The sequence below is a fragment of the Hipposideros armiger genome, unplaced genomic scaffold, assembly GCF_001890085.2.
Source record: "Hipposideros armiger isolate ML-2016 unplaced genomic scaffold, ASM189008v1 scaffold_689, whole genome shotgun sequence".
Lineage (NCBI taxonomy): Eukaryota > Metazoa > Chordata > Mammalia > Chiroptera > Hipposideridae > Hipposideros > Hipposideros armiger.
Window position 1 is genome coordinate 276,922 of NW_017732039.1, and position 27,885 is coordinate 304,806.

The following is a 27,885-nucleotide window of genomic DNA, read 5'->3' on the forward strand; positions in this document are numbered from 1 at the left end:
ACGACCTCCACAACTAGATTGAAGAACAAAACGACAGCAACTTGTCTGTTCCCCTTCCCCCAATTCCCCAGCGCTGTTCCCCTCCCTGCAATTCCCCAATAAAAATCTTTAAAAAAAAAAAGTATTTAGTATTATTGAGCTAGTCAGTGTTTAAACAAATCTCAAGAACAAAGCTGAATCCAGAAATAGCAGAACAAATTGGTCATTTCCAAACAATATTTATTTGCCCTTGCTTCCAGTGACCACAGAGAGACTCAAACTACATGTACATGCAGCTACCATTTTAAGAGATATCTTATTTTTATGGTTACATTTCATATCTGTGCCTTCCTTATTTTGTCCAATGTCTTCCATTTCTTGGTTTCCTGCACCATGATCAGCATTTTTGAGGATATGGCTTTAGGTTTTTCCTATCCCTTGCCTAGTTCTCAACCCCTACTGATAAGAAGCTGTAAAACAGTATAATTAACACCAGCTGTCCCATCTTCACTTCTGACTCTAGGAGCTGAGTTAGCCGAGCTCCCAGGGTGTGGACTGGAGTGGGTGGAAGAATGTCTGGCTCCAGCCCAGCCATGGTGGGCCTCTCCCAAATCGCAATCCTCCTCCATTAGACAATACCTAAGTTCTTCAATCATGTTTACACAGCTGGAACTGTGCAGACCCTGAAAATCATGCAAAGCACCAATGGGATAAGACTGCTCCCTGCTTCATTCTGGATTTAACCCTATATATCTAAAGAAGAATAAATGAAGGTATTAAATACCCTGTGTTGGGGTAATGGCTACTGGGAAAGAAAGAGAAAGCTCCCCTTCCTGAGCAGAGTGTTCATTACCATGATTGCAGCAGTCCACAAGTGTGAAGCTTTTTTTCTGCTACTAAGAAAGCAGCAGCCAATAAAAGCTCAGTCCAGGATGAAAAGCAGTAATAACAGGAAACACAACCATCCATCTTAGAAAACAATTATTTGTATGACTAAATTGAAAAACTAGCTATAGTGAAGAGACTGGTACTACCTCAGTGAGGTAGGGTTTCAAGCTATTGTGGCCCTTGAGAGTATGGGTGAGTCTGCTGCCCCCTTCCCAGAACCCCTGCCATGTTTCTTCTCACCAATACAAAGGAGAGCCCTCCTGCAACATCATCAGCTCCAAAAGTAGGGAAAAGATTGAGTGTAAGCTTGGTCCTAGGCATTTGGCAATCATCCCTGGTGAAAACATAAGGCCATTAGAGACTTATGAAGAAAATTTCTAACATTGCTAATTTGTGTGTGTGTGTGGGGGGAGTGCAGAAAAGCAAAGGCAAACCTTTCTGCTGCATCACTATGTTTGCTTGCAGGGAAGCAAAAACAGGCAAGTTCTCTCCAGAAGGAATCAGGTATACATAAGTCAGATCTACTGGAACAACTCAAGACTTAATCTGCTCCTTGCCAAAGAGAAGCTTACCACCCTGCAGCACATCTGAAACCAGCTCCTCTCAGTGAAGTGTGCATTTGAAAAAGGCACCATCCTTCTCCCAAAGGCTCTGGCCAGTGGGCTCTGGAGTAAGATGGTCTGGTTCAAGTTCAAGTTCTACTGCTTAATAGCACTAGTAAAGTTACTTAAAGTTATGCTCCGTACCCTTTTTTTCTATCTGTAAGATGAGGATAATAGCACTGTCCTCATGAAGTTGTTGGGATGGTTAAAAGTGGAAATACACGTAGACCAAGCTAAACAGTGCCTGGCACAAAGGAAAAACTCAATACATGTTAGTTATTATTATCCATCAGGAAGCTCTAAGTCATTGGGATACATGGAGTCCTAGCTGGCCTTATCCTTACACCATGTAGCCAGCTACCGGTGGGGTATGAATGAAGGGCTGCTGGGAAAGACTCCATGTTAAAGACATCACTCTCATCAGGCATTCTTGGTGACCCAAATGTCACCCTTAATTATTCCTTGGTATTATCATCACATTAAGGCATCAAATGCTCTTTGGAAAGGGAGACCAGAGCGTTTCACGGGTCCTTGGAGTAATTAAAACCTTGAGGAAATGGAACATGGAAAAGACAAGTTTATATTTGGGAAGTAGGAAACAAGCAAAGAAAACCAGGGAATGCAGGACTGTGAGTACAAGGGCTAATGGTGAAGGAAACTAAGAAAACCCAAGGGGTGTATTAGATGCATGTGCTCCTAAATGGACAGGAAGGTGTAGGCACATAAATATAAGTGTCACTGTAGACATAATTTTGCCAAGGGCTCACTTGCCCTTGCATACTGCTTCTGAGAATGTGAGCAATGCTCTTTCTCTCTCTGCTTTTTTTCCTCCTAGGCACAGAGCTAATTCTGACTGTCAGCTGTAGTAGATCTCATCACTTTAGGAAACAGAGAGGGAGAGGGAGAAGGAGAGGGGGAGGGAAGGGAGAGAGAGTGAGGGGGAGACAGAGACAAAGGGGGGAGAGAGAGGGAGGGAGAGAGAGAGAGAGAGAGAGGGAGGGAGGGAGGGAGAGAGAGAATGCATTCAATTTTAAAAAATAGTCCTCAGAAAGGAAATATTGACAAGATGCCTAATATACTAAGTATGAGAAATTAAATTGAATGAGGCACTTGGGGGTGGGGAAACAAAAAACAGGCTGCACGATACACATTTAGAATGACAGTGCTAAACCAACAACACAGAAGGTTTCTGGCTGATTAACATGGAGCATAATGTGAGAAGGGAGTTGGGGAGTGGAGAGGAGAAGCTGACTTGCTATCTTAGCTGTAAGGGCAAGGTATGATGCATGCAAATCCCAAAATTAACAATGGAGGTGAGTAATCATAAAGTCCAGAGGGGCAGAAAAAGTCAAAGCACCTAGGGAATAACAGCAATCACTTTCTGAAATATAGGTAAAACTAAAAACTAAAAGACTAAAAACTGAAAGTAAAACTAAAAGACCAACGAGCAAGAGGGCTTCTCAGTAATTGGAGTGGAGAATCTGTGAAGTGGACAAAAGAGGATCATTTAATTCAGGGACAAAGTACATTTAGTATCTTCTAATCCTCTATTTCTCCATCAAAACTACATCAGGAACATCGGGCTAGGTTCTCCTCATAGATGAATCAGTGTCTCAAAAGGCTGAACAATGGGATCACTGGAGATGATGAGGCAAGTAGAGCTCTGAATGATTGCTAAATCCCCCATTTCATATGAATTAAGCCCCCAAAAGATGGAAGGGCACCAAGGCAATAGGAATAACTCTGGCCATGGGATTTGGGAGTTCCATTACCAGGAGATGGGCTAGTAGTCCTGAAAGAATGACCAGCTAAGAAATCCAAGGAAAGAGCTAAACATTCCATTTTGGGAAAGGCAGAGGCAGCTGCCAAAGCATCAGAGAAGGAACAGCTGTGTTCTTCACTTAGGGGAAAGACCTAATTAAGTTGAAAATTGCAAACTATTCAGAAATGGATGATTCAGTAAGGGAGAAGGATGATGAGAATATGAATTGGGTGTAAAAGGAAAGGAGGACCATTTCCTCGAAAATACACACACTTGAAAGCAGAGTTAAGCTAAATACATGCAAACAGAAGTCAAAGAGGAGGAAGAAACTCAGAATGTTTAACACAAGCTAGCTCTACCAATGTTTCACCTTAGTTTCCCTTGCCACAAAGGAAAGATTTTTACAACCCAAAGCCCCATGATTAAGAGCCACATTTCCCATCCTGCCTTGGTCTTTAGAAATACAGAGGAAAATCCAGGCAAAATGCCTTCCACTTCCCCAATAATCTTTTCATAGTAAATGAACAAAAAAAGAGTCATAAAGTATCAGCAATAATGAGCCCCTATAAATTATTCCAGTCCAAACTCTTCATTTACAGATGAGAAACTGGGGCCCAAAGAGAGGAAGCAAGTTGCTTGAGATAAAAAATGGAGTTAGGGCCGGCTGAGTGGCGCAATGGTTAAGAACTGGCTTGGGACGCCAGAGGGCCCCGGTTCGAATCCCACATATGAGGGCCAGTGACGCTGCCCTCCACAGCTAAGATGCTGAACAACAGCTCAGCCTGGAGCTGGGCAGCTGTGAGTCGCCAGAGACTGCGTAGGCTGCAACCCCTGCTGCAGTGGGTTGCCATGGGCTACCGTGTATAGCCCACAGCCAGCGTGAGCAGCCAGCAGCCGCAGTGAGCGGGCATCCAGAAGCCGGCGACTGATCTGCCTCGCCCAGGAAGAGTGCAACAATGGTGCCAACTTGGGCCAGTGAAGCAACATTCTCCACAACTAGACTGAAGAACAAAAACGACAGCAACTTGTCTGTTCCCCTTCCCCAATTCCCCAGCACTGTTCCCATCCCCCAATTCCCCAATAAAAATCTTTTTAAAAAAATGGAGTTAGTAACAAATCCAGGACTTGAGTCCAGATGCCTGTATCAGGTCTTTTCCCCTGTACAACAAAAACTCTAATAAAAAAAATTAATAAACACTTCAATAATTATTGGGAAGTGAAGAGTGATCACAAGTTGTTTTAATAATGTGAAAAATACGTTTTTAGATCATCTTTGATAAATGACCATCACCAAAATGCCCATACAGTACCACAAAGAAAAAGCGAATCTTAACTGACTGGGCCTCAACAAACTTGCAGTCCAAAAACCCAAAAAGAATGGAGACACCTGATAAAACTTCTGACATTTACCTCAATGAAAACATCTAATCCAAAATAGCCCAGATCAGGGGAAATGAGGAGGAAAACAGAAGCGAAAGACTTGAATTACACCAGACATTTTTTGAAAGAAGTTTTAAACTGAACATATGCAAGAAACCGGCAAAGTTAGAAGGAAGGAAACTTAAGAAGACTCAAGCTGTGATTCAATTGAAGTGTTGTGGTCAACGGAATTGCTGGTGACATAGATAACACAGCAGGCCAACTCTAAGAGTAAAATGTAGGCAACAAAGTGAAAGGCCAATATCTATACAGATGCCAGCACTGTAGACACACACCTGGGTGCTATCAAACACGCCCCCCTGGGCTAGTCAGGCACACCAGTTATTTCCTTCCATCTCACAGTAATGTTTCTGACTCCCTGATCTTTCTGGCATTACAGCGATATTCTGCTGCAATTTCCCTAAGAAACATCTCTTCTAAACTAGAGGAGGTAGCCCTTTCATAACAGGAATGAAAACTTCCTGCCAGTCCAATAGCCTTTGAGATTTCAAATGGAAAACCAGAACAATGCCCTGGAGTCACATAACAAATCCAGGAAACACAAACTCTCTTCTGATCCTTGCCCTGTCTTAAGAGTAAATCATTTCACCTCCGGCATCTGTAAAATGGGGTGGATGAGAACTGCCCTGGGTATCAAACATTGGTGGATAGCATCTGTTTTGGGTAGTGTTCAGAGTAATGGACTGATCAACATTTGTTCACTGAGGGTCTTGTCCATTCATAGTAGTGTGCTATGAGCTCTGTGGGAGGAAGGAAAACATAGTAAAGAAGGCAAATGAAAAAGAAGCCATAAAAGTCTTCCATAAGGGAACACTGAACCACTACACCAAAAAATTCTTACTTAATGTCATTAAAAACATCTTCATCTTTTTGTAAAAATATAATGATGAACTATAAATCATCCCCAGAAGGAAGGAAAGAGGATAGAATCAAGCTGAGCTTAAAAAGGGAAGGGTTGGGGCCGGCCACATGGCTCATTGGTTAAGAGTTGGCTTGGAAGCACCAGCTGTGAGCAGCAGGGCCCTGCGTTCAGATCCCACATGAGGGCCAGTGACGCTGCACCCTCTACAGCTAAGATGGTGAATGACAGCTCGACCTGGAGCAGCTGGGCTGCTGTGAGTCACCGGTGACGGTGTAGGCTGCAGTGGGGCTCCAGTGGGCTGCTGTGAACTACTGTGAGTGGCTGGCAGGAGTGTGACCGGCCGGCGTGAGCTGCCATGAGCTGCCGTGAGCCCAGTGAGCAGCTGTCCAATGGCTGCCGAGCAACTGCCTCACCCGTGAAGAGCACAATGATAATACCAACATGGGCCAGTGAAGCAACGTCCTCCACAACTAGACTGAAGAACAAAAGGACAGCAACTTGTCTGTTCCCCTTCCCCGATTTGCCCACCGCTGTTCCCATCCTCCCAATTCCCCAATAAAATCTTTAAAAAAAAGAAGGGCGGGGGGAGGGTTGGGAGAAGAATTAAATAAGAAACATCAAGGAGGGAAATTGTGTGCAGAGAGGGGGAGAAGGGGGAGGGTAAAGTTAGCAGTTTACAACAGACTCCATAGAAGAAAGGACATGAGATTAGGCTTATAGTGTTAGATTTTAAGGACAAACTGTGAGAGATGCCACATGTTAGCCAAAGAGGAGGAGGTGTCTTCAACTTTAAGGAAAACGGAGACAGTTATCAACTAGGAATAGCCATCTTGCTTAAGAGGAATGAACAATCTAAGTCCATTGTACTCTTAGAGTTATTTGACCCCTTATACTAGGGCAAAAAGGCACTTCTTTGGTAGAACTTCACTGGTCTTTAGTTTTTAATTGTAATTTTTTTTTCTGAAGTAGACAAGTGACCTGCTACTTCAGTTTGCTTTTCACCCCATGTTTCATGACATTGCCATTGAGCAGCTTCCAAACAAGGAATGCCAAAGGGAGGAAATTAAGATGAAAGAGCAATTACCCCTCAAAGCAAGCACACCATACCATCTGTTATCTTGAGCATGGCATTCATTACAGATCCACTGGCAAATGGCTGTGTGCTCAGGAATCTGGAAAGATTGTGTCCAGAGCCCAACGTGCAGAAGAAAAGAGTTTAGAAGTTGAAAGGTCCTAACAATTATCAACCCCTACATTTTGCATGTTTTTAAGGACTTCCAAAATTTACTTCCCTTGTACCTTTTCTTTTTTTAATGAAAGTTTATTGGGGTGACAATGGTTCGTAAAGTTACATAGGTTTCAAGTGCATTTTTTTTAAATGGGCCAAAAGCTAATTAATGTGACACAAGCTGTGCATATAAGTGTTGAAGAGGTGTCAAGTAAAGGAGAAATCAAATCAAACTAAGTGTTAATCAAAACAGGCTTCTTATAGGACTTAAATTTTACCAGAGATTTTAAAATGAGAAAGAGATATGGGTAAGTAAAGAGGGAAAGTAAACCAAGAGGGATAATGACTTCTTCAGCATCGTCTTACCAGTATCATTCTTTGAGTGTCTGCTGTTGAGTAGGCATTTTTCTAAGTGTTTTATATGCATTACTTCATTTAATCCTTACAACCACCCTATAAGTTAGGTACTACCAGTATCCTCCATTCCACAGATGAAAGACCCAAAGACTGGACAGGACACACATGCAATCACATAGCTATTGATTTGTGGAATACACTGAGAACTGAAAGTCCCTGACTCTCTCTCAGGCCACTTCTCTCTCTCTGCTAAACCAGACTGTGCTAAGAGAAAGTGCTCAGGTCAACAGGTCAAGGAGGAGAAGGACACGGCAAAGAAAAAATTAGCTATCTGATTCACAATTATATTGTACTAAGAAAATGTATTATACACATATAAATATCACTTTGGTTATTGATCTAAGCAATATTATTGCAACAGTGCTCATCAGCCCATCTACAAGGATATGAACTGAGATTTTGAGAAGTTAGTGTCTTATCTAGGGCTTTATGATGAATAAATAATAGAGTGAAAACTATAATTTGCAGTTTCCCCAGGGCAACATGGCATTAAGTTATTTTAAGGCTATAATTATCTTTTTAGTATTTTGCATATAGCACATGGATTTGGATTTTTTAGGAAGGCAAAAATCATGCACTTCCACTTCCACTGATCATGGAATATTATGTTCAAGAGATTAAATCTACCTTTTTAGAAAACATAATGCTTATCCCTGTGTTATTTTCAGAATCTTCCTTTTTATAAAACACAATGCTTATCCCTGTGTTATAAGTTCTTTTTGCACATCCCTAATTCCACACAGTTTTCTTTCTCTCTCTCTCTCTCTCTCTCTCTCTCTCTCTCTCTCTCTCTCCCTCACTCTCTTTCCATCTCCATTTGTTGACAAATACAAACATGTCATAAAGTCCCTTAAAATCCAAAACATTTAACACCACAGAACCATAGCCTGCCCGCTAAATTCAACACATTGTAACCACTGAAGATGAGCTGCCTGACTTACATTAATACAAGACAAACAGCTCTAACCTAAGCAGGAGTAAAAAAAGAAATTTCATTTATCAACTGTATATTTAAGTGGATCTCTCCCGACATTTATATAGAGAGGATTTTATAAGGGGCTTCGATGGAGGGTTTTTTTTCTATCATTAACGAATTCATTTTTTCCACTACAAAAAAAGGCAGAAATCCAAAGGCACATAAATTCACATCATTACTCAGATAATACTGTCCCCATGGACCTGCTGTGAGCTCATTCATATGACAAGGAGATATGACCTTTTAGGTAGAAGCTGGGCATTTTTCAGTCCATTGGCAGAAAGAAAAAAAAAGAAGAACAGAAAGGATCCTTTGCAGGGTGATGTTTTTAGAGGAAAACTAGAAATGAAAAATGTATCTCCTCATTTATTTTTTAATGAAAGTCTGGGCATGAAATAGTAACAAAAAAAATAAACAAAATGCTATCTGCTACCCATTAGCCATTTAAGAGCAGTGAGAGGGGGAGCAGGAAAGGATAGGAACCCTGAAAATTGGGGCACATTTTTACACCAAAAAATAACTTAAGCTTTGCTTGTCTCATCACAGGTGCTCAACAATATGTGCATTTTATAATATAGATTACACGGATCTCTCTTCCAAGTTACATAAAAGTCTTTAGTGGATATCCTATAATTACACAAACCAGAGTCTGGGCTAATTCAGAAAAAAATGGATGGTGAAGGCAGCTTTTCAGCATTCAGACATTTCACATTGAGTAAATCAAATAATTATCCAATGTGCCTTTGGACACTGATAGCTCTGGACAAACCTGTGAGGTTGTCACCCCTTTGTTGTGATTTTCCCCTCTCTGAGACATTTAGTGTTCAATATTTTGGAAACCACCCCCCCCCACCACCACCACTACCAAATTCCAAACTCAGAAACTGTCTAATAGCAGCCATTTACAACTTAATGTGAATTTCAATAAATGCACTTTCTCTTCTCAAGGGCTGCTTGAAGTTTGAACTATAAAGGTAAAATTAAATGCCTGACCCTCTCTTAAAAGGATCATTCCCAGCAGTAAGAAGATGAGAGGCTTCGGGTGATGGGGTGGTCCTAGAAATCATGCAAAGTGAGTATTTCACTTTGTAATAATAACAGCACTTTCTATTTTTTGAACACTTACTATGTGCAAGAAAGTATACTAAGTACTTTACCTGGATCACCTCACAACTACCCTGGTAAGTAATTTCTATTTTTACTCCATTTGGCAGATAGTAATATTGAGGGTTCAAAAAATAAACAATTTGACTAAGGTCAACAGCTTTTAAGTGGCAAAGATTAGCGTGATTTGTCTTATTCCAAAACCTATATTTAGTCACTATGATGCTATGCTTGCTTTTGGATTTACAGGTTGACTAGTGATGTCAATCTTGAGGAGAATGGAATAGGGTCAAAGTAGTTGTACTGATTCAATAGGACTTGCTCTTATTAGTTGGAACTTGAATTGATGAGACACTGTCTGTCTAAAAGACTAATGACAATTAAAATTCTCAGGTTGACCTATGAGGATTAGACAGGTAGTACATATTAAAGGAAGTCTGGGTTATGACCTCATGTCCCTGTCTAAGTTTCAACCACAGATATTTGTATCTTACTTCATTTATCTCCTAACCCTTCATTCTAATTTTCTCTACCTTTCTCAATCAGGTAAGATTCTGACTTTGAGTCTCAGTTTAAATGGCTGTCACTCCTCTGTTCACTTTTTGGAATTCTGTGCTTGTCTTCCTCTCAGGGTTGCTGCAAGAGATAAATGACACATAGTGTGAACTCCCTATCACAATGCTTTCAGGGACTCTTTGGGATTTTAAACATTCTATATTGATGACAGTGGAAACTTAAGATACCAAAGGGGCTCCCAGTAATGCTGCACTTAGAATATTAGGTTCTGTGTCTATTATACATTTCTGCGTCGATTATACATCCTTTTTAATCTCTAAAGGATCCTAGGTGATTAATATTAAGCTCCTGGAAGAAGTACCACTTTTCTAAATCAAATAAAACAATGTCTAACTTTGCAAATCTCACTTATTTAATAGACAGCCAATTCCTCATCTAAACATTCTGTCCTCTACAATCATGTAAGTCATTTATTTTAGGTAATTTTTATTTAAGACAAGTGAGAGAGAAATGAGGCACATAAAGGTGCTGTAGATGGATAAACAAAAGCACAGGATGAAGACATGGGTCTAACATGCTTTGAATACTAACATCACAATGCTCTCTGCTCAACGACACACTTACTTCTAGGTATGGAAATTATCAAAGAAGGAGTAGACTGGAGGACTAGAGCACCAAGGAATACTGCTCCATCATCTCCATCAGTTTGAATGTTGGATGGGCCCACTTGGTAACCTATCGTGTTGAGCTAAACAACTCTTAAATATAGAAGACTTCCCCTATCCCAACAGTACAATGCTCGTTCATTGGGTCATCATCCTGCAGAAAGGAAGCAAAACACACCTCTAACCCCCTCAGGCAATCAAGAGGAATTTAGTCCACAGCAGAAGGCAGACAGGCAGTCTGGCAGACAGGGCTTCAGCCTGGGAATGGGTACCTTCAGACCATCAACATATAATATTGGTAGAAACATCTGCTGCCCACTTCAGTACCACCGGAATCTGGAGGGCTTGTAAATTATACAAACTACAGAAGCAACTTTTTCTGGCATTTTAATTACCGGAACATTACAAATTAATCACACAACTTTTACTTAAATGCCAAGTCAGTCATTTTCTTTCACGAAGGGAAATACCACACTAACGGAAGCCTTAAAAGTGGATTGTGTTTCTTTGAAAATTGTATTTTAAACCAAAGATCCAAAGCAAATAGTTTTATGGGTCTCTAATTAGCGTCACAAAGGAAACACCAAAAGGTTAACAAGAGGTGGTTAGTTTGGAATGGTGGTTTCCTGGTGCCAGCTCCAGCAGCTCCGTCTGCTTGCAGACTCATTAGCTGCATAGATTGATTAGAAGAAGCTGAATTCAGGAGTGTGTTGGCAGGCTAGTGTGATTCGATACACCTACCCTATAGCTAACTAAAGTCCAACAGTAAGGTAATGTTTTCTTCAGTCAAAGAAGGAAGGTTTTCTTTGCCATCAACTTCAGTTGACATCAATTATAAATCTAAAAGTGTTTGGTGAAGCTCCGAGAGGCATAATGAAAGCTTCTAAGTTGACAGTTGGTACAAACAAGGTCTGACTCCAGGTCTTTAAAATCCACTTTGTGCATAAACGCTGTATTTCGGAATTCTCATTTTGCCACTAAGCAAAATCATCCAGTGTAAGAAAAAACAAACTTAATAGGGTACTTACGGATAATCACTCAACTTCTAAAATACACAAACAGTTTCATGGGCACTGGGTCAAGCAAAAGAATTTGCACTTTGGGCTTCACTCTGGATTTTGCCATCATTTGTGTTCTAACATTAATAGTCCTTAAATCCTTGGTGCATCAGTTTTTCTTGCAGAAAAAAAAATGAAACAGATATTTACATGAAGCATGTCTTTGGAATAAAATGGTTCTTTGAATTAAAAGGACTACATTTTCTAGCTAGTGATGATAATAATAACAGTTCCTAGACAAACAAATAAAGAAACAAAAACTCAAAGACACAGACAATAGTTCAGTGGTGACCAGAGTGTAGAGGGAGTAGATGAGGGTAAACAGGGTCAAATATATGGTGATGGAAGGAGGACTGACTCTGGGTGGTGAACACACAATGTGATATATAGATGATGTATTAGAAAATTGCACACTTCAAACCTATATAATTTCACTAACCATTGTCATCCCAATAAATTTAATGAAAAAAAGATGTTACAACAAAAAGTCAGTTAAAAATAATTTTAAAACCTTGTTTCCAAAATAAATAATACTAATAATAATAGTTCCCCCAGTTTAAAATAGTTCCTGTTTGCATGTGAATGATGGTTCAGCTTCTGCAACTGACTTGCTTTGGTTTATCAACACTGGACAACCTGACTTTAACAAGCTGGAGGCATTTTTGTTCAATAAGCTGGTTTTTTAATTAAATTAAAATCAAAACCATTCTTTTGGTTCATCTCCCAGATTAGAGCAACTGACAGCCTCGTTAATGATTAAAAACGGCAGGTGGTGAAGCCTTGGAACAGTTTGACCAGTCTAAATATCTTGCAACCTATAACGTTCCTCTTTTCCCTCTTTTCCATGTATTAAAAGGAAAGGATTCTATTGTTCATACAGGTTGGAAATGCCATACAGGGTGAAAGAGGAGGGAAGAAAGCAAGTTGTCAAGCATCTATTTTTATCCAAACTAAGGATAGAAAGAAGAGCCTATATGAAGTTAGCAGTGGAGAAAGTAACCACACAGAAATTGGAAAATGTATTTCTGGCACTGGATTTGGATTTGCAAACTCATGGCTGCGAAGCTGCCTTGCTACAATTAACTAAGACTACCAAGTTTCTGCAGGCGATTACAGTAGTGTTTGTTTACAGATATCTATTTAAAAGGGAAGAAGCATAATAAGTTTTTCTTTTATTTTAAAGCAGATTACAGTTCCACTCCTGTCTGACTTAGAGTCTCGATACTAGACCATGAATTAGAAAGAACCTAAGGCTTAGCTAACTGGGAAAGGGGAAGGTGAACATGTTTTTAAGGTGCTAACTTCTGCAAAAAATTGAAAATCTTCCTCTTAAACTAAGACAGGAACCTAAAGAGTCTCATTTGCCATTGAAGTGAATATTGCTAAGATTAAAAAGAACTGACAATAAGATGGTGTCACCTATTATTTCAGATTTAACAGCTCGCAAGTTTGTTGTCTATACTATTGTGAAGAATGATGTAGTAGAAGCACTCTTTCTGATTACCAGGAGCCCTCAAAAGACAAAAGGTCTGTCATATGGCCACCTCATTGAGGCAAAACTTTGAATGAATTCAGCCACGAAGAGTTCATTTTCTGATAAACTCCTTTGGTCCCTTCTGGATTCAGTGCCTATCAGATCACCTCTGCTACACACCATCTCACATATTCCTCTAACTACACAGTAGATCTTTGACCTGCACATTTTGGAGTGAAGTCCAGTGTTCACTATTAAACCTAAAAATCCCACAACACCCTTCTGACTTTGTCACCTGCACACAAATGTCCAGCCCCAAAGGATGTGCTCCAGACTGTTATCTCATTGATAATATTTGTAATCTAAGTCATGGAGAACTGCTTTATATTCTCTATACAGGGCAGAATAATTGGTCTAGAGGGCTTTATTCTGCCCAGTTGCAAAATAATCTGTTTTATCTACCCACCTTGAGCTGTGTGTATGCCTCTAAAAAGCAACTCTTCTGATGGCCTTAAAGGCCAGCCCAAACCTTTTCCAATCTGGTGCTTGGTGATTCTTCCATGGCTGGAGTTTTATTGGGGGTAAGCATTGTAGGAAGAGAAATTGGAGGGACTTTCATGTCAAAAAGCCGTATTTCCAAAGTGGATGTGTCAAATTAGCTTTTCTTGGCCCAGAGTGAACAGACAACGAATCATCTGATGAAGACAGAGACCAAAAATACCAAGGCAAAGACCTGACCCTGTGTGACAAAAAGCGCCTATGGTAAGAAAGGAAAGCCATCTCACAAGTTTTTTTGCCCAAACAATAAAGAAATAACACCAGATTTTGGTGTTTCTTGAAATTGCTTTTTAAATTATGAGTGGACTGAATTCTCCATCTTTATTTCATAATAAAGGGGTTAAAAGGAAAATGAACAGAAAAAAATAGTTCATAAATGTTTAAGTGGCAAGTTTAGATTCATGTTTTCCCATCCTGATAGTTTTTTATATGGTTCTTAACCATCTTATGATAGGAAAGAAATGATGTTAAATCTATTGAAAGACCCAAAGAGTATAATGATCTCCATAGCTCAATGGACTTTCTGAGTATACAAAACAACCCATATGATCTAGCCCTATAAAACTGCTCGATTTGTTTCTCTTCTATTATCCTCTTGGTAGTGTCCCTGCTTATCATGGCCTACAGAACTTGGTTTATGATGAAGCAATTGGAAAACCTTCACCTAGCAAACCACCCAACTAGAGCATAATTTTGTTTAGCATTCTACATTGGGGCCTGGCTTCCACTATTCCTCCAAAGGGATCCCGTTACACCAAAGTGTCCTTTGAAATGCATTTTTCTTTCCAGCTCAAATAATCTTAATTTTTTCACTGATCCTATGTAGTCTGTTCCATACTGGACCATTTATGCTATTGGGCCATAAACTCCTAGAGAATGAAATTCTTAATTGTTCAGTGTGCTCCCTTTATATAGCCTCCATCCTCCAATGTTTTCCAAGTGCTTAGAAATATAGAAATTCTTAGCGTCAACCAGTCAAGAAAGCTGCTGGCATTTATTCTCTTGAATAATGAATCTCTTGACACAGATCATTATTAATAATAATAAATGTTAAAATAGACATTGAATATGAGACAACTAAAAGTTGCAAGTGGATTAAGAAAACATTTTTATTTAAAAAAGGGGAATAGTGTTTCTACTTCAAAGCAGATGAACAGAACTTTCCTAAAAAAATGTCTCTGGGCCAGCCGAGTGGCGCATTGGTTAAGAGCTGCCTTGGGATGCCAGAGGGCCCCGCTTCGGATCCCACATATGAGGGCCAGTGACACTGCCCTCTACAGCTAAGATGCTGAACAACAGCTCAACTTGGAGCTGGGCTGCCATGAGTCGCCAGCGACGGCGTAGGCTGCAGTGGGTTGCCATGAGCTACTGTGTGTAGCCAGCAGCCGCAGTGAGAAGCCATCCAGAAGCCAGAGACTGATCTGCCTCGCCCGGGAAGAGCACAGTGATGGTGCCAACTTGGGCCAGTGAAGCAACGTCCTCCACAACTAGACTGAAGAACAAAAAGGACAGCAACTTGTCTGTTCCCCTTCCCCCAATTCCCCAGCGCTGTTCCTATCCCCCAATTCCCCAATAAAAATATTTTTTAATATGTCTCTGATCAAAGGGCCCATGGCAAAATAATGCTAGCAAACAACTGCTAACAGCATGGATGTTTCCATTAGTTAAGGACGACTTTTTATTCCAGCAACTGTCTTGCCAACAATATGTAAATAATGCTTTGGAGGAGCTCAATTATCTGGTTCAACAATGTAGTTGAAATAAAGAAAAGGATCCACCTGTCACCTCTCTTCCCACCTGCCCAGTCATTGCTGAGAATGAGAATGGATCAAGTTCCAAGACATCAGAGGAAAAGGGAGACTGAACATTGAGTACCACTGAATGCCTCTAAACCAACAAGGTAACCGGGCATGTCAGAGATTAAACGTACTATCTTATGGTGACATTAACTAAAAGTGAGCAGGAAGTTCAACCTCCAAGCAGATAAATTTTAAAAGAAAATGTTTAGCATTGTGACATTGTTCAAATTAGAACATCAAGGAAGAATCTTTCATGATACTCTTATTAAAAATAAGATCTCAATTTTAATGTCGTATTGTTTCCTTTGCTTTATTAGCACAATATTAATTAGGTTACTAATCCCGAGCTCTTTTCATATATGATATCTAAAATCAGAAAGAATTATTCATTTCATCATTGAGCTGACCTTAGTCATCTCAGTAAACTCCCAGATAATGAATGATTTTATATATATATATATATATATATATATATATATATATATAATCTGTGAATGGATTGTTCCTGCCTGGTATTAGAATACTGTATACCTGAGGCAAGATGAAAAAACGGTGAAAGTCACACATACAGATACACTATATACATTCCTGTGTTCAAGTAATTAAACATTTCACCTGGTATATTTTCAAGAGGCTGAAGATATTTAAAAAGATTTTGTATGAGCAAAACCAGGGGAAAAATAACCACATGAATTGCAAAACAGTATATCTAGCCTCAAAGATGCTAATTCGGGTCCAAGGGGATCTAATCAACCTCTTTGTTGAAGTAAAGATAAAACTTTTTTACAGCAAATGCTATTCTGATAAAATGGAATTTTCAATTACCCTATGAACATCTGGTCCGTGCTACCATTTCTGGAGCCCAGCAGCACACTGCTTTGCAATGTCACAAAATCTTCTCCGTTGAGAACTCCCTATTTTGCCAAGAGACTAATTGAAATGAGTGTTTGGAAATTTAGTGAGGTGAGGGGTGAGTCAGGGGAATAGGTAAAAGGATACAGAAGGAATGTTCATTCACTGAATTATAATTTCATTAAAAGGTTAGAGGAAATGAAATTACACATTGTTGGTACAGTGGAGAAAGTGTAAACATCTTAATACACCTGTGATTGAAACTAGAATTTGCATCATATGCAGCCTACAGAACATTTTCATGGCTAATTTGTATCAGCAGTTGCATTGCACACAGATCAAGTTCTTCAAATCCATGTTTTACACACACACAAAAAAAATGTTAAATGATATTCAGGTGATGAAACTAGCAAATAAACAAGGTTAGTAAAACACAGAAGAACCTACACTTCCAGAAATAAAGCAATCATTATATTGCATTTGGGTGCATTTGGATGTGAAAAACAGATAGATGTTATTGCACATTTCTGTATGGTATCAGGTAGCATGGGAGGGAAACCAATTCAGTGTTGTAGTGAACTCCCAAATAGGTGCATATTAGAGCAATTTAAGTAATCATTTTAGCTGATGAATTTATAATTTATAATCAATAATTCAAATCATAAGGTAGGAGAGACTGAGTGTGATTTGAAACAAATTAGTTGGGCTTGGGACTAGCATGTACAGTTCTAGGACATGATGTCCATAAACCCCAATTTCATACAGGCCTACGTAATTAAGTAAGCATAATGGGAATATCTACATCATCACAAATGGCCATGGAAAGAAGTAAGGGGAAGACAGAAGCCTATTAACCACAGCACTGCTCAACCCAGAAATAACCATGATGGGAAGAAATTCAAGCCCTGTGATACTCTCAATTGTTCAACAAACGCATGAGCCTCTGGCACTTTTGATCACCTTACTTGTTCATCTTCTTAGAGATTGTCTGCAGAAATTGCATGAGACAAAATTCTTCTCCCTGCCAGAAAGTGATAATTTCACCAAATAACTTGAATTCAGGGAAGGAATGCATTGGTTAAAAGAATTGAGTGTGACTCCCAAACTCAGCACCACATCACCTCAGAAACCAAACCAGGTGGTAAAATCTGCTGAGTGACAACACTTACTTGTTCTCAAGACACTCTGAGAGCTACAGAAAAATAGCATTCCAAAAAGTGCCATATGCCAATAGAAAGTATAGGATAAAGAATTTTCCATCATATTCTTTTCTGGGAACAAGTGCTACAGTAATGGGGACTGGCTGAGACATATTAATTCCAGGGTATTGCAGATGATAAATGAATCTGTAATTTGGTCACTTGACAAGCAGGAAATTCAGCTCAGCCAAGTTCATCAACCCACTTACCTGGTTTTAGGCATGTAGAGAGTAATACCAGGATTGATAATAATCCATAAGACAGAGATTCCTGTCATTCCCTCTTGTCTGCACCCTGACCCAGTTCACGGATATGTTTGGTTGGGGCAATCAAAACACAATCCAAAGTCAAGTGGCTAAACACCTAATTTTTACCCTTTGAGTGCAAAAACCTTCTAAGACTTCCTTCCTTCCTTGGTTGAATATAGCGATTCTGTGTTTCCATTCCTAGCAATGCTCTCAGAGAAGAGTTACTGAAAATTAAGGGATTTAAGCCTTTACTCTGAGTCACGAAGCACCCTTGACATTCATGCTGAGCATTCTTCTGCCATAGTAAAGTTGTAAGAACAAAGCTTAAAGACACTTTTGGCAGATGTCTCAGAAAGTGAGAGCAAATATCGTTTTTACCTTTCTTTCAAACACTGGCAACACAATATTAGCTCATTGAACAAGTTATTCCCACTCAAGGAAAAAATTGCCAGGTGCATAAAATTATCTTTATTTTGAAAATCCTAAGATTCCCCATCAATCATGTGACCACATATGGGCAAAGAAAAATGCTGTGCTAATATCCAAATTAGAAACATCACAGAGAGCGCTTACAGACATGAAATCCAAGGTGAGCCAAACTCCCCAAAACAAAGATGTAAGGTATAGTCTGTTGGGTATCTTTGGCCCAACTTTGGAGTGGTTCTGACAGAACCAGAAGAAATATTATCAAGATCGGTTAGTCTGACAAGGTCATTGTAATCCTTGCTCTTCTCCAGAGACATCCACTCAAATCTCAAGAGTAGTTCAGCTCTGGAACCCCCAGGATTTCTGGACACTGGGATTTGAGACGCCCATCACAGTATCAATGAACTAAAGAGACCTGGGATAACTTTTTTCCATCTAGGAATCTTTGAGACTTTCAGTACCGGTCTGAGCCCAAAGGAGATTTCGTTTTCCCTCCTTAACTTTCTACATTGGTAGTCCTCAGAAGCAACAATACCATATTGCCCTGGAGTGAATCTAACTGGAACCATTCTAGTTAGAATAGTTACAAGATCAAGCAAGCATGGCAAATCAACTGAGTGCTTTCAACAACTCTGCCTTAGGATAAAAGGAAAAACATTTATTATTAGGTTTGAGATAGTAAAGTGATATAAAATGTCAACTGTTGAAATTGTTGCTGTTGTTTGAGGAGCAATAATCAACCCTAGTGAATTGGTGACACTGTCTGGTTAGCTAGCCTAGAGTTGATTTGGGATACAACAACTAAGTATCATTATGGAAAGCTCAGAATTACTGGGATGCAATAAGGAAGAGCCTGATATGTAAGCAGGATCTGAATTCCCATCATACCTGAACTTTAATGACTGACCCAAATTGAAAAGAACAAACCCAAGGATTAGTTTAAGGTTTAGCCACTGCTGGAGTAATGGAAACAATGAAGAGACATACATGAAAATTGAATATTAAAATGTGAATGTGTTGTCCAAAAGGAACGGTGAAAGTGTGTGTGTGTGTGTGTGTGTGTGTGTGTGTGTGTGTGAGATCATCACCTTATATGTAAGAGTCTTGGGATAATGCCACACATTTGCTTTAGAATACTCTCATTATTATACAATCTACATAATATAGATACACAATATATCCCATTTGTAAGGAACACTCCCTCAGAAAAACTAGCTGCAGTCCACTGATTTTGTCTTCCTAGAAAAATGTGACAAGAAATTAAAACAGATGTTATTCTAGCCAGGCATAAAGTGAGAATCAATTATGACTATTTCCTTTCCTAAAGTCATTTCATTTTAGAGAGCATATAACTAAAGCCCTTTCTGATATAAATGAAATTGCATTTCTTTGAGACACAAGACTAGTAAATGATACATATCAGTCTGTGTCCTGTGACACACTGCTAATCCACTGCGAATTAAATAATCTCTTTTTCAGTTATATAGATGTTTAATTTTTTCATTTTCAGTCTTAGTAAGTTTGCCCAGAAAGTATATTATCTCTGTGGATGTCACCACTCACCAATTAGGGAAGGCAGCAGTGCACAATCAGTAGTGACTTCCCTATAAAATAGACTTTGACACTACGGTCTACTGGGGAGGGGATAGATAAGACAATTTAATAGAATCTACAGTGACTAATTTTTTTTCCATGGAAAACATTTTGTTTTGTGGATCGTGCATTTTTCCCCCTTCGGATTCATTTACAAGACCAAAACAAAAGCATTTAATGATGTTTACAGTGAAATGAAACAGCTGAAGACCAGCACATAATCACCATATTTTGTTTTCTCATCTTTAAGTCTTTTAGCAGTGGGGCTTCCAGCTGAGCTTGCGTCTAGCTTTCCTCAAGACATAGACAAGCATTCTGAAGCTTCACTGAGCCTAAACCCCAAGCTGAATTCATAGTTCTTAATTGAAAAAGCAGGCTGTTCACCTAGCATGTTTGCATCAGTAAAACATTGAAATGACATTTGTGGCCAAGTCCATTTGAACCTTCTGCCTTAGTTGAACTCTGATAATGTTTTTATACCCTGGTTTATGCCTAACACAGTTTTAAATAGCTTATCTTGGTAAAGCATGTGTGGCTGAGTTCACAAAAATAGACTCTTCTTCATACATGAGGATGCTACTACTCGTGACATATCCTTTGAAGTGTTTTCCACATGCACAGAATGGTATACTGAGTCAGCCATGTTTTTTTACCCTGGTCTCTCCCATGACAAATGGCATGCATTTGTGTGGTAACTATAGAGATTTGGCATAGCTGCCCCATAGAAGAATGGGAAGTCTGGTACTTTCTCTCTTCAGTAAAGAGTATGCAGTCTGTGGTCAGAGAACAGAGTCTCTCTTTGGGTAAAGTTAACCAGCTTGATATGGAAATAAACTCCACCCTTTGGGCCTCATTAGTGTGGTGTTCTATGCAACTTGATTGTTCTGTTGAATTCATGTACTAAGCAAAAAGAGGCATTTATTCCTGGTGAGAAAGCATCTACTTATTTCCTATGTGCTCAGTGCAGTTATTATTGAAGAGAATGTATGCGATAGGTATATATAGTCAGCTTTTTAAATGCCAGGACATTATACAATCCTAGGGAATCCACCTGGGGAAGGTAAAGAAGGATCCGGTCAGGTATCCAGATAGCTCAAAACCCTGTAAGCTGCTGAGGCATGAGCACAGTGCAAACCCTGACAACACAGTACAGTAAAATAGTAAAGGATGACTTCAAACATTCTAGTTTCTTTTAAATCTGTGGTTGCAGCTTACACCCAACCAGCCCTTACCATGGTCAGGCATCTGAGATCCCATGGAGGTCACACTGGTGTTCAGCACATCGTTGACAGCAGTATCACAATACAGGCTCCGCTGGACATCATGCTCACTGTCAGTCTGGTCACTCTCCTCATGCCCACTATCCTTCAGGCTGTTGCCCTCTAAGTCCTTGAAGGTGGAGCTGCTGGGTTAAAGAAAGAATGATCATTTACAACTGTGATAGACATGATTTTAAAAATCTTTCAGAGCCAGGATGATGTCAGCTCTGTGGTGAGGCCAACGGTGACTGGATTGCTCAACAAGGTAGGAGGAAGAGAAATTTCTGCTTAAAGATAATGGAACTTAACATTGCAGGGAGATTCCCACTCTTGCATGCCAATGTGGCTAATGCTTTCATTCACTTATCTTCAACGCATTACTACAGGCAAGGCGGAAGACGCTGCAAATCTGAAACAACCACCTGCAAAGAATATAATCATTTCAGAAGGTATTTTTTCCTCTTACATAATAAAAGTAAAATAATAATAGCTAATGCTAACTGAGGGATTACTATGCATGAGACACTGTTCTAAGTGCTTGACATTAATTAACTTTTTAAATCATCACAGCTCTATAAAAGAAAGTTATATTAATAGATATATAAGAGAAAATATATTAATAGATATTCCCATTTACAGATGAAAAAACAGAGTCACATGAAAGTTAAATAACTTGTTCAAGGTCACACACACACAGCCTGTAAAACTGTAGCAGATTTATGATCAAACTCAGGCAGTCTAGCTCCAGGGCCTGTACACTTAACCACTATGTATACTGCCTCTCCAAAGACATCTACTAATAAGTCCAAAAAAAAAAGTGGCAGCAATTGAAGTTATGCAATTAAAATAGAAAGGATTATCGGGATCAGAGACCTCAGGTCAGTTTTAACTGAGATAGATTCGAAGGAGAGGCAGAAGCTGGGAAGAAAAGAGCCTTGGTGATTAGGAGGTAAGACAACAGAGAGAACCAGAAAGTGGACTCTAAAAAAATCTGTGGGTGTAATTATTCCAAGAACATGGAAACTTTGAAGGGTTCAATAATTTGTGGGTAAGTTTTCTTGCACTTGTTAAATCAACCCACCATACAATGCACTAAGCATACTATCCAAAAATCCCACACCATTTCTCATGAACTAGACAATAATACATAAGGTTTTGTCCAGAGGCCCCACCTGCTATTTCTAATACTTCCTATGTCCTGACAGAATTTGTAGCTGTGCTACACCATGGACGATGAATTATGCATTTGAAACACCTAGTGAATGGCGAATCCATTCCCTAGTCAGTGAGGAAGCAGCAAAGGCATACTCAAGAAAACTTGTTGTTGTCTCAACAAGGGAGAATGGCATGCTTGTGAATTAGGACAAGTCCCAACAGGGCTACCGTACCTCTGAAAAGGGAGCCCTATGGAGGTGATACTGCAAACTTGCTTGATCTGTTCAACCTTGAACATTCACAAGCCTGGCTCTCAGAGGCTTTGATAAGAACATTCAGAACATATGATGAACAGTTATGCCACGGACACAATGGAAACAATGTCATTCTCTACACTTGGTCAAAAGGAATCACAGCAGATTTTTAACATATTGACCAACGTAGATGTAGAATGCTTGCTGCCCCGAATATGAAAAGAAAAGGATCAAAAGGGCAGTAACTGGAAAGCCATAATTGTAAAAAAATGAAGAGCAGGAGACAGTGAAGCGTTGACCTGTTTGCTAGTTATTTTCAGAAAGGATAACTGAGCATCAACTGTATTAAAACTAAAATCACTCAATAGGGCAACTAGCTCAGCTCTTCCAAATTATGTCATGCAGCTACTCAGGCTTGTAGACCCACTGGGATACAGTTCTATTTCCAATCATCTTATAACTCTTTTATGGTCAAGAAGACCAAGTGGAAACACACACTTTAAAGTTAGTCATCATTTCTAGCTTTACAGCACAGATTTTGGGGCTTCCTATAAACACTAATCCCACAGCTTGAACAGATTCAAAGTTTGCTTTTTAAGAAAAAAATTTGGTCATGCCCACATTCACTTCTGCACCTCAGGAGAAAGGAAATGACCTGCATGGATGATATTACTGGCTTCTACATTTTTACAACAAATATTAACTTTTCAACCTGCATCAATGGTATCTGAAGCATATGAAAATTTATTTAATCCCCAACACAAAACTGTTACTTTAACCCAGAGACTTCAACCCTGAATTGACTGCATTTCAGGAGTTGCTAAAACTTGCTTAAGATATATGATGTTGAGGGATATAGTTTAAGGACAAGGCAATTAACCATCCCTTCGAGCAAAGTTTCTTAACCTTGGCACTACTGACATTTCAGGATGCATAATTCTTTGTTATGGAGGGCTGTCCTGTGCATTGTAGCATGTTTTGCAGCATCACTGGCCTCTACCCACTAGATGCCAGTAGTGCCCCCCCCCCAGAAATTACAACCAAAAAATGTCTCCAGGCACTGCCAAATGACCCCCAGTTGAGAACCACTGCTCTAGGTTCTTTAAAATCTGTTCCTGTGACATGTTAGATTTCCAGACTGTAGTGAAAAGAGCACTGAACTTGGAGTCATTAGAATAAGTGATAATCCGTACTCTACCACTTCATCTAGGGGACCCTAAGCCTGATGCCTAAAGTCTTTGAGCCTCGATCTCCTTGTCTGTAAAATGCATTTGCTAAAACCTCCTTCACAAGGCCGTTTTGAGGACTTGATGTGCTACTGTTCATGTACCAGGTATACACAAATGCTCAATAAATTATTATTGTTTAATATAATCATTATTCCATATGGTAATGTTTCCATTGAGTTACAATTAAATATTATGTCCATAATCTTTTTATAGGATTGATATAGGAAATGTATATTTAAAGACTACTTCTATATCTTCCACAAACTATATTCAGATATCTACTATGTTCATTTCTCCTAAAATTCAGGAAGAGGAAAAAAAATTATCCTGTCAAGTACGTATCCTTTCTTTATTGAAAAATGAGACTATATGCCCTGGTACACTTACCATTTTGTCTTGCCTTCTCAAAAGCTTTCAAGGTAAATATAATGTTTAATTGCAGTGAGTTGGATGCCAGGGATCTCTATGTAGCTTCTCCTAATTGGTTTTGCATCTGCCTTTTTAAAATTTGATTATCCTATTTTATATGTATCTGAATACTATTGGGTTGTCAGAAAAGTCATGACGTATTTTTTTTCTATGTTTTTCATTGTAAAAATACGTCATGACTTTTCCGACAGCCCAGTATAAACCACCTCAGGGCTTTTGACTTTTAGGTAGAAAAGACAGAAATAATAAAACAGTGAAGGGTTGGCTACCAGGATGTAAGTGACTGGTAGTGTGAGTATGAGTCATGTATTCTTAAAAGAAAAAGAAAGGGGCATAATCCCTCTCTCCCAAACCTTGCAATAGTTAACTTTTTCGAGATCATTCTGCCCACCTGACAAACTAAGTACCACTTCCTCTGATCCTGTAAGGACATTCAGTGGCTTAATGAATGGATCTGTGTGAGGCAGTTTAAGACCAAGTGAGCAAGATGCTACAAATTGTAAAACATCCTGGTAAATGGCTACTTACCCAAAACAAATAACAATTTATGCCAGGTATAAAAAAGGCTGATTTCACTTGGTTTATTACCAGTGTACCTCGTGGGAAACAAAAGACCTGTAAATCAACTTTTGTGGCACAATAAATTAAGGGTACCTGTTTGCAACGGTATTGTAAATGCAAATGTTTCTATTACTACTCTGGTGGCCAACAGAGGGACAGATTTGTTTGAAAACACCTAAAATAAAACTCTGCACATAATAGTTACTCAGCAAATGTTTGATGAATAAACATTATTCGAATTCTGACCCGTATTTACCCTTTAAGATATTAGAAGTCTTTCAAATGACAGAATAATCTGAAAGGAAATAGGTCACATCTTCCTAGTAGTAACACCACATACCCAGGGGACGCCATCTGAGAGTAAGAATTAGAAGGGAGTGAAAGTCAAAAGAGTATTGTAATTATATTTAAGAAACATCAAGAAGATCCCAGAATGGTTCCTGGGCCACCTTGTATCCTAATAATTTTGGGAACCTATGAAAACTGGAGATTCTCTAGGGATGGAGCTAGAGGCTCTGCATTTAACAAGCCTCCCGAGTGATTCTAATGCACATTGAAGGTTGGAAATTGCGGGCTTCAAGGAAAGTTTAGTGCTAGTTTTCAATGGAAAATGCTGAGGTTTTCATCAACTTCTTTCATCCATTCATTCAATAAAAATATACCAGCACTTGTTATAGACAAGGCACCATACCAGGTACTGCAAAACCCCAGGACATTTTGGGTAGAAAGGAAAGCGCTATGCATGGTTTAGAAGCCAAGGCTCATTTTCTTTTCCACACTGCTTCAATACCTTGTTCATTTTCTGTTTTATTTTCTTTGAGCCACAGCCTCATGCCCTGCTTGATATTGCTCCAAAAGCACTGCGGGAGTGGATATCAGAGAACAGCACAGAAACCCGGCATGAAGAAAGAGTGATGCAGCCGGGGCAAAGTACCACTGTTGGCTTTCCTTGCTCTGAGAAGATAGCAAGGAAACAAACATAGCAGGAAGGAAGTCCATCCAGAAAAAAAACCCAAACTCTCTTTGCTTGTTAATCTAGGACTCTGATATAAGCCTCTGATATAAGGGTACACCTGCAGGTTGCACGTAACGTTCTAGAAAAAAAAATTACAGAAATGTAATGCTAGATTCTTCAGTGCACAACATTACGGGGAATGTGCCATACAGTCTCCTTTTCCCTTCCGGATCCATGCTACACCCTTCTCAAACTTGATTTGTGTTGGGAGAATCCCCTGGCCCTCTGCCTTTCCACTGAGGATTAGATGTGATAGGGAGAAAGAAACCTGTATGTAAGCAGTCTGGCCAAGACAGTTAACAACTGCTGGAGAATGCCAAAAGAAGGGCCCAAGAAAGATCCTTGAACAAACAGAAAGTGAACAGTGGAAGAGAAAATGGATAGGAAAAAAAGTTCTCAAAGTTGGCCTGAAATTGGATTGGCATTCAAAGAAACAGGGACTAGATAGTAAAATTAAAACTGATAATCAGTTTCAGAATTTCCTGGCCGGGAGCTTTTTCCATCCTTGTAAATGGATCCTCAAGAAACTACATATGGCAAAAACCCCTTTCAAACATCACTGTGAGCTATATGAACATGGTTTGCAGGGTTTTATCACCTGGTGTTAGTCACCACTCTCTTTTAACATTTTCCACACATTTCACATTTAAAATGGTTAGCCTCTAGAAAAGGTTAGCACACAAGATTCTCTGCATCTTTCCAGGTATTGTGCTTTGTCTAAACTCAATTGATCCCATAAATTCCAAGGCTTTTGTGGTTTTCCAAAGCCCTCAAGATTCCGGAAACAGAACCAGGCAAAAATGTATGTCTCCCTGAGCTTTCAGATGTTTCCTCTTAATCAAGGTGGTCCCTAGTGAAAAGACATTATCTTTGATTTCAGACATCATCAGGAGACTTTTCCACCGAGAGCCCATTAAGTCCAGGATGTGCCTTTTGCGTGTATGTGTGTATAAATAAAAACATATAAAGTAATTAATCAAAACCAGAGGTTTCTAGTGAGTCCTAATGCTGCTGTGGAGATACATGTGTTTCAAAAGCAAAATATTTAAACATAAGTATTCATCTCATCAGTCTGCCTTGTATATTGGATACTCAGAGCTGACCTGAGATGGTAAGGGGCCTCAGGAGTGTTGGCTCTCTGCCAAGCTATGAAAATCAGGCTCATGCTATCAGTTTAACCTGACTGCATAATTCCCAGGCACCTCACAAGGGACCTGTGAGGATAAGGCAAGTCCCTGTTTTTAACAGGAGTTAAAAAAAAGAAAAGAAAAAAAAGGAGGTTTGAAATAACAGTCGTGAAGCAAAAAACAAAGCAGATTCCTGCTGCAAAATTACTCTAATCAGTGCACAAAAACAGGGTGTTGTTGTTTTTTTCCCTCTGAAACAAATTAGTCAGATAGTTTTGAATTCCTCGTCTTCTGTTTTATTTCTGTAGGCCAAGAAAATGTTCAAAATGGACTCCTCCCAACCCCTCAAAAAATGTCCAAACTGTGCTACGACCGTAATACTGGGCTATTCATTTTCAGATAATGAACACTTATCACTTAAGGACACAAGCGATTCCCAACAAATAAAGATAAACCTAGCATGTTTTCAGAAGTTACTGCAGCACTGTGAAATAAAATAGATATCAATCAAAGTTGCTTGTACAACAAGCTAGTTTATTCCTTGAATCACACTCTTCTGGTGATGTAAATTTATGGGATTAGAGCCAGCAAAATAATAGAATTTTCAGGTTTTCTCTACTGCAGTTCTAACATTGCCTGCTTGTGTGTCTACTTCATTTCTACTATTTTAACAAACACATTCAGAGTTGCATTTTAGCTACAGAATAACCACTGGACTATCCAAAAGGATGTTTGCGTGAAGCAGTAATAAAGGCATTATCCAAATGGTCCATACTGGTTTTTCTACACAAGGTCTTGCTTTGCTTAATTCTCCCACCTTAGAGAGCTCCCAGAACCCTTTGTCTTGGCCCCACTGGGTACTTTGGTGCCCACTACACCAGATGGAACCAGCTCTGTATTCACATACATTGTAGCTGCATGGATAACTGAATTATGACCAACCATCACAAAACTCTCAACTTTGAATGCTTCATTTGAAATACTTCCAAATATTTTAAGAAGTGTTGAATCAGTCAAAGTTCTTTTCTTTCCCTTTCTCAGCTACAAAGTTTTCTAAAGGTAAGGCATTGGTTTATCTGTCATTAAAGTATCATTAAAATAATTTCAAAATTGTCAAAATAACAAAATCTTGAAGTTCCACCTGAGAAAATGTTTAAGGCTCCTCTCTTTAAAGTGAAGAGTAACAAGAATTTTTATATCAACATGATTT

General features: G+C 39.3%; 1 protein-coding gene across 4 annotated transcripts in view; it reads right to left on the bottom strand.

The window, feature by feature from the left end:
- Positions 1-27,885, bottom strand: part of PCDH19 (protocadherin 19) — a 106,748-nt gene that overhangs the window by 17,987 nt on the left and 60,876 nt on the right. For 2 of the 4 annotated variants that reach the window (XM_019626771.1, XM_019626772.1), the window contains one exon: positions 20,879-21,051. In XM_019626771.1, coding sequence (XP_019482316.1) covers positions 20,879-21,051 — 173 coding nt within the window. The remainder of the gene's footprint in view (positions 1-20,878; positions 21,052-27,885) is intronic. The other 2 variants (XM_019626773.1, XM_019626769.1) reach the window with 1 other exon arrangement.